This window comes from Neomonachus schauinslandi, chromosome 2 (genome assembly GCF_002201575.2).
Source record: "Neomonachus schauinslandi chromosome 2, ASM220157v2, whole genome shotgun sequence".
NCBI classification, from domain to species: domain Eukaryota; kingdom Metazoa; phylum Chordata; class Mammalia; order Carnivora; family Phocidae; genus Neomonachus; species Neomonachus schauinslandi.
The window spans coordinates 26,155,714-26,163,692 of record NC_058404.1 but is presented as its reverse complement, the minus strand read 5'-3'; the positions used below and the strand labels follow the sequence as shown (position 1 = coordinate 26,163,692).

Genomic DNA, 7,979 nt, shown 5'->3' with positions numbered 1-7,979 from the left:
CAGAATGCGTTTGTGTAGGCTACCAGGCGTAAAGAGAAATCCTAAGCTTATTACTGTCGGTATGGTACATAAAATCGACTGTGCTTTGCAGTCAAGTATAAAAATTCCCAAGCACAGATCAATGTGACCGGAAAAACAAATGCTGGCGGATCCGCCCTTCCTGAGGCTGGGAGACACAGGACCGGGAGTTCAGCTTCCTCCCGCGCTTAGCTGTGTTTGAGAGAAACCCTTTCAGCACCGAAGCGCCTGAGACCCCTCTCCGCCATAGAGGGACTCTTTGGTTTCCCTTGCCACCTCTCCCAAGAACCATCTCCCGGCCAAGCTGGCCCTTGGCAAGGCTCTCCCTCCATCTGTGGAAAAGTGAGTAAAAAAGACATGCGAGTCTGGCTTGAAAACATGCACGAATGACAGTGCAGCAGCATTATCACTTTGTCCGGACACACGTTAGCTGTCGCCTTCACCTCCTTCACACCCTAAGCCTCCACCGGCCTTCCAAGGCTAGAGTTCCGGCTAGCTCCCGACTTCCGACTTCCGGGCTCCCGCAGGCCCCGCCCCACCTTCTACTCCACAAGCCCCGCCTCCTGGTTAGACCCCAGACACATTCACCATTTCCTCTTCCGGGGAACAGCCAAATCCGTGGGTCACGTAGGCTCCCGTTCCCTCTACTTCCTGCCCTGGCTTAGTTATGTCTTTTCCTATCCTTGGTCTCCTGTGAATGCGTGCCTGAGTATTATCCCACTTGAATCTAGTTTAACGCATCCTGTTATGCTTCCCCAATTCAGGAATTTACAAGACACCTCTGAACGTCCTTTTCACTGGAAAGTCTTAAGTATAAATGTGCAGTACCCATTCATAAGATTAACAATCCCTAGGCACCCCTGCCCCCAAAATTGGCTTTCATATGTCAGTTACATAATCTTATCTGTTTGGAGCAAAGGCATGTTAACTGTAAGAACCTTCTTTTGTGATGATCTCAGTATCAGGTGTTAATTTCTTAATTTCTCTCCACCTAAATAGATGAAGCAGTAAACCCCATAGCAGATGTAAAATTTGAATTTCTTTATAGTAACTCAACATCTGTAACCTGGTGGTAGGTCTGGGTTTTCTTCTAGAGGGACAAGGAGCTTTAGAAAAGTTCATTGGTGGGGGCACCTGGGTGGCTCAGTTGGTTAAGCCTCTGCCTTTGGCTCAGGTCATGATCCCAGAGTCCTGGGATCGAGCCCCACATTGGGATCCCTGCTCAGCGGGGAGTCTGCTTCTCTCTCTCTGCTGCTCCCCCTGCTTGCACTCTCTCTCTCTCTGTCAAGTAAATAAAATCTTAAAAAAAAAAATAGAAAAGTTCATTGGTTCATGCTTTAGGTTCAAAGAGCCCTATGCAAAACTTGACCTTTTAGGTTTCTAGCTAGCAATTCAGTTAAACTCTTGATACTTACTCGTTTTAGGAAACAAATGGGGGAGAGATCATTGATGATGGGAGAGATGCACCACATTGCTACTATTTTAACTGCTGGAAGGCTTGTGAAATTCAGAGAAACCAGGATCCAGAACTCGGAGTTTGTTGCCATCAGATCAGTTAACTATATTTACAGATCAGTCTGCTTCCTCAGCCTTCACTGTTCACATTTACTTCTCTCCTCTCAGCCTCATCTAATTCTTAAACTTCACTCTTAAGATATTACATTTATTCTTTTTTAAAGATTTTATTTATTTATTTGACAGAGCGAGAGACACAGTGAGAGAGGGAACACAAGCAGGGGGAGTAGGAGAGGGAGAAGCAGGCTTCGCGCTGAGCAGGGAGCCCGATGCGGGGCTCCATCCCAGGACCCTGGGATCATGACCTGAGCCAAAGGCAGACGCTTAATGACTGAGCCACCCAGGTGCCCAAGATATTAAATTTAGAAAGGCCCTGTGACCACATCTAACCCGTCTTCCCACTTGTACAGATGAGAAAACTGAAATCCCACAAGGGCAGGGCTTCCGCTATTAGAAAGCCTCTGTCCCCCAAATTCTAAAATCGCAGTGGCCCTCAGGCCTGTGATGAGTGGCAGCTCTTTGGGAGGCACCGGTGGTGATTGGAGAGAGCCATGGCGGGGGCATTTGTCGCGTGAAGAGCAGAGGCGCTGGGTACCTGTGAGTGCACCTGCTGGTCCCCGCCTGGACCCCACGCTGGTTTATGCGCTCGGCTGCACCCACTTGCCTGTCGGAGGAGGTGTTGGACAGGCCGGTGGGACCAGAGGACAGCGGAGTTGTCTTTAACGTGGGTTTTAACACGTTAAAACCACACACGCCAAACTGGAGAAGCAAGCCCCTCGTCAGCCTTCCCCCCCCGCCACGCCCTCCACCCAAAAGCCTTGTCTGTAGTTTCCTTGATTCGGACAAAGGTCCTTGTTTTCCTGGGTTCAGCCCTGTGCGATGGAGATTTGCTGGAGGGGGTCATTTAGCTGCACGCAGTGAGGAAAGAGAGGAATGTACGTGGAGGCCATCGGGAAGATTGGATGAGAACTGCATGCAAGTTTGGTTTTTTTCCCTGTCCCGGGCCCCTCACACAAGTTTTTATTTGAAGTCGTGATGGTGTCTCTCATTTTGTTCCCCCCACATGGAGAAAACCTCTTCTGTGATGTGTTAGTACCAGTTGCGTTGGACTGGTCTTTGCCAGCCGATCATAGCCCAGTTCACAAAGTTGCTCCTGTGGCCCATTCCCCCCCCACCCCATGTCAGTGCACCTCCACCCCCGTAGGCCCGTGGCCTCGGGCCACGAATGACTCCCTGTACAAGTCAAGTTGTGTATAAGGCAAGGAGGCACTTAGGGTACAGAAACAGATTTTAGAGGTAATTTTAACTTAGAAAATTCGAACGGGCCCTGAACAAGTGTTAATACCCATTTGGGGACTACAAAGATACATAGAAACCATCACGTCCTTACCTTCAATCTAGAGGTAAAACAGGAAAGTACATCAAGAAAATGCCACACTTGAACACGGGAGTGATATGTTCCAATATGACCCCTCGAAGCTGATGGGAGAAAGTCGCCATTTCGGGTGTGTGGGGGGTGATAACATAGGCCTTGGCCAAGCCATGAATGGCACTTGAGCTGAGAGTGGATGGCACATAAGGAAGGTCCCGAGGCTTTTAAAGACATGATTGACAGGCCTTCATTTTCAGAAGGTGGGATTGAACGTATGGGGTGGGTATGGGGGCGAGATCCACAACTCTGGGGATGTGATGAGGCCTGGAGATTTGCATTTCTCTGCCTACCGCACCGTGGGCTGTCTATACGTTGACAGAATAGGATGTTCCTCATGAGGTAGTCACAAGTCAAATTGTTTATATTTGATTCCGAAAACATTCTATAAAAGGCTGACTTTGTGCCAGACTTCATTCCCTCCTCAAGAAGCTCTTAGCCTGACAGAGGGTAGAGGGCAAGATTTTCCCAGCCACACTCAAAGACACTGCTAGCTTCTTCCAGTCCTTAGCAGCCAGTTCTAGAGCCCAGGAGAAGCAAAACATGCTGCTGGTGCCAGGCCTTCTGCGCCATCACTGTTCTCTGGGCCTGGAATGTGCCCCTCTCCCTTCTTTCCATTCTCTGCTCAAGCATCTCCTCCTTCCTGACCACCTTTCCTAAAATACCACGCTTTTGTCCTCCAGCCCTTGTCCCTGGTCTGTTACTCGTCATTTTCCTTGTACATAGCTCTCAGGCTGTGCTTGGGCGTGTAAGTTCCCCAAAGGCAGAGCTGGAATGGTGGCTTCCCAAGGTGTCCACAAATGTGCTGACAAAACGACAGGTGTCCCCATACCTACTGGTTGGATGATTTATGCAGTGAAGAGGAGAGGGGTCGAGAAGCATCTCTGGCAGCACCTCCTACCAGGGTCTGCAAAGGTTCAACAGCTTGTGTGCTAAGAACGTCACCCCTCCTTAGTGAGGGCTTCTAGATCAGAGCCAGACTGGCCAACAGGCAGAGCAGGAACCCTGGGAATGCGGAGTCTGCCCTACTTTCACACATTCCTCGGTCCCTGCAGGCACAGTCTGAGTAATCTTGAGAAGACTTTGCCCATTAATTGGGGACACATACTTTGTATGTGATTGGGATCATTAACGACAGGTTGTGATGGTGCAAGGGGGCAGGGCTGTTCCCCATCAGTGTCTTCCCTGTGGGGAGGTTGCCTGGCTAGTCGTATTCAGTTTAGGGTAAGTTCACGCCCACGAGAGAGGCTCCGGAGGCTCCCGCCTGGTCCAGCATCTTGGTGTCAAAGTCATTGTGTCTCTGTGCTGCTGGGGCATAGAATGACCCGTGTGCCCAAAACAGACCCCAGCCTGACGCAGGAGTGCCTTGCCATGCTGTCTTGACTATTTTTATAGCAAAAACCAGTTTGCATTTTTTAAGGGAGTTTTGGTTTCGTTTCTGTTGCTAGGGCAAAAACAGAGCTCTCATTCTTGACAACCAAATCCTTAATCAGCAGAGGCGGAGTGTTCTGAATATAAGCCACAAGAGGATAATTGGGCAGGGAGGAAAAGTAAAAACACACAAAACACTAGTTTTGTTTTTACCCAGGCCTCCCTGAGAAATATTTGGAATTATCATGCAGACAAGATTCAGTAGATTCAGTACTTGCTAGGAACTCAGTCTCTTTGTTTGTTGTTGGCTAGGTCCTGACTTCCCAGACCCCTATCCCTGCCTTTGGAGGTGTTAACTGAGAAACCAGGGTTGCCTTTTCTCCATCTGGCTCTGTTCCCTGGAGCAAGTGCCCTAGCTCATCGAGGCGGCAAGCTCTCAAAGGTCTGATTCTCTGCCGCCAGTCGGGGTTGCAATATGAGCGAGGCACGTCCCAAGGAAAGTCTTGCAGCCCCAAGTGGGGGCCAGGAACCATCTGCTCTGGCTCCCTCCTGGGAGTGGGCTAGGAAATCAGTTTCAGGCCTCACTGCAGACCTACTCAATGAGAATTTGCATTTGAAAGAGATCACCGGGTGATACGTCTGCACTTTAGGGTTTGGTCGCAAAAAGGTAGAAACAGGTGATTCCGGTGTAAAAATAATAGTGTATCTGTACTATTCCTTCCACTGCTAATGAGTAGCGTGTGCTCTTTAGTCGGTTCTGCTATAGCTCTCTGTTATCGGTGCTTACTGAACTGAACGTTCCTACTTCTGCATTGGTTGCCAATGGTAGGTTTTAAAAGATGAAATTCAACTCAGTGAAAGGCACGCGTAAATCAACCAACCCCTTGAAATTAGAGCGGGCCCTGCCTGAGATTTAGTCCCCTTCTGGAACACAGAGCTGCCTACCTGTGATTGTAGGCTCCACTGTTTACAAGAGGAAAAGATCTCCAGTCTCACTTCATGTTGGAAACTGGTGCTTCTAGTTTTTTCAACAATAGACTTGGCTTTGCCCAGAAAACAGAGCATGAACTTGAAAATAAAGCATTCAGGGATTTAAGTGGGGCCCGTTGGCTCCTTTTAGTAACTTATGCTAAAGAGGGGCAAAGATCTGAGTGCCAGATTTCAGAAACAGTGCCCAGGCAGCCAGGGAATTGTTAGTAATGAGTAAACTCCCACAGTTTGTACTGGAGACAAAAAAGCTTTTGTGTGTGTACTGAAACTCTTGTGTTCAGCTTTTATTTATAAGTAAGAGATATATGCCCATGTTCTTTAACCTAATGTGATTTACAGGTTCCATTCTGTACCAAATATTTAATTTATGGTCCTCTATGTCCAGTGTGAGGTAGCCAAGGAATAGAGCAGTATAGAGTTTAGTCTGTTCAATCCCACCTGGTTTCTAGGAGAGAAACGGCAGTGACCTCAACTTTCACATCGAAAATAAGTAATAAAGATAAATCCTGTGTATACTTGAAGAAATGTAAATAAGAGTTAATCAAGTTATTCCACAAAAGCCACAGAAGCTGCTGGTGTTTGCATGGCTCTACGTTTATTTTAAGAGCTTCAATCAAACATAGCCAGTATATCGGTCTCTTGAGAGCCTGCAGGAGAATAAATTATACAACGGAAAAAACATTATATTGATGTAATAAGGTTCGCTGGCATTTCCGGATACTGTTTCAAGGTGTTAACATGGTTTCTGAGCCTCTTTTTGCTGATTTTGACTTTTCGCCCCGTGTCAACACGATGAAAGGCGCCCTTTCTAGATCTCTTTCAGCTTCCAGTATGAAAAGCCCGTCACTCCGTAAGAGGATCCTCATCCCTCTGGGGAGGAAAACTAAATTCTACAGACAGAAAACCAAACCCAACCTGACCTAATCGTCCAAGAAGTCTAGCTTAGCCACAAGAAAGGAAGATCACCCTCCAAACCAGTTACAGGAACGCGTCCCGGGTTCGGACTCCGAGTCAGGTGTTTTCCAGCCGCAAGGTAACAGGCAAGTTCAAGGCTGGACACGGTAGGGCGAGTCCTTGGTCCGCGCATCACCGGCCCAGAGCAGGCCTGGCGGGGGCGGGGGGGGGGGGCGCCGTCTACAGGTCGGAGTCGCAGGGCAGCGAGGCGTGGCAGGACCCGGTGCTGCCCAAGGAGTCGCCGGGGGAGCGGGCGTCCTCCCCGCGGAGCACGTCTAGCTGGTTGCTGAAGGCGCGGGGCTGCGGCCGCGGCATGGGGAAGCCGGCCTTGGGCTTGCGGGCGGCGCCGAGCTCGGCGGGCCGCGGCCGGTGCTGGCCGTCGCTGTAGTACTTGATGGCGGGCGGGAGCGTGGGCTCGGGCCAGTCGACGTGCACCGTGCTGATGCTGCTGCGGCGCGGGCTGCCGGGGGGCTCCTTGCGGCGGCGGCGGCAGCGCCCCTCGCACCAGGGCGCCAAGCTGAGCGCCAGCGAGAAGCCGCCCAGCAGCAGCAAGCAGCTGCCCAGGTAGCCCAGCACCAGGCTGTAGCTGACGTGCACCGTGACCGGGCTGGCGTCGGCGGGCAGGACGGTGCGGTCGGCCAAGAAGTGGTTGTACCAGGAGACCGGCACGAGGCTGAGGAGGCCGGCGGCGAAGAGCACGACGCCCGAGAGGCCGGCCAGCGGGAAGCGCGGCTTCTCCTGCCAGCAGCGCACGCCGAGCGACGCCAGCAGCAGCCCCAGGGCCGTGGTGGCCAGCGACGTGACCATGAGTGCCCGCGCCACGCGCACGGGCTCGGCGTCGAAGTAGCCCCACAGGTCCGGCTGGTTGCACTGGCGCTCGCGGCTGCTCTGCTCGCGGCACATGTCCCACAGGCCCTGGTACAGCTCCACGTCCACCGGCTGGTTGAGGAAGCCCTTCACCAGCCGCCAGCCGGGCGCCAGCGTGGCCGTCAGGTCGAGCAGCAGCCCGCAGGGCGCGAGCACCATGCCCAGCGTCATCACCACGGGCGTCCGCATCCCGGGGTCCGCGCCCCGCGCCCGCGCCTCACCGCGCACCTGCCGCCTTCGCCCAAGTCGGCGCGGGACCGTCCCCACTCCGCCGCGCGTCCCCTGCCGCTCCGGCCTTCCGCCCGGCCCGCCGTCCCCAGTCGAAACCGGGTCTGACCGAAACCGCCGGCCGAGGCGTGAGCGCCCGGACACGGCCGCCGCGGCCCAGCCCGCCCGGCTGGGAAGGGCGGGGGTGGGGGGGTGGATGCGAGCGGAGAGGCGGCGGGGAAGCTCGCGCGCGCGGCGGGCTCCGGGCGGCGTCCACAGCGCGCCGCGCCGCCGGGGCTCTCCGGGACCGAGCAAAGGTCGCCCCGCCCCTGCTCCTCGCGCGGCTCCGCGGCCCCGGCCGGCCCTGGGCGGGGACCGGGGGGGAGGGGGAGGGAAGAGGCGGCGCCGCCCGGACGGCCGCACCTGGCTCGGTGGCCGCGCAAGTGCCCTGCTTCGCGGCGGATCTGAGTTTCTGCCGGAGTTTCTTCCGTCCCCGCCCGTCGGCCCGGCGCAGGCAGCCTCTCCCCGCTCCACTCCCAGCGGGTCCGACGTCCGCCCCACTCGCGGCCGAGTGGGCGGCGCCAGCGCTGCTCCCTGCGCCGCGGGGGATGCGCCGGGCAGGTGTGCG

General features: G+C 53.8%; 1 protein-coding gene across 1 annotated transcript; it reads right to left on the bottom strand.

The window, feature by feature from the left end:
* Positions 1-5,902: 5,902 nt before the first annotated feature.
* Positions 5,903-7,667, bottom strand: CLDN23 (claudin 23). Its single transcript, XM_021694229.2, has one exon. It carries the CDS (start codon positions 7,331-7,333, stop codon positions 6,458-6,460), a length of 876 nt encoding a protein of 291 aa, XP_021549904.1. The 5' UTR covers positions 7,334-7,667; the 3' UTR covers positions 5,903-6,457.
* Between the last annotated feature and the right edge of the window lie 312 nt (positions 7,668-7,979).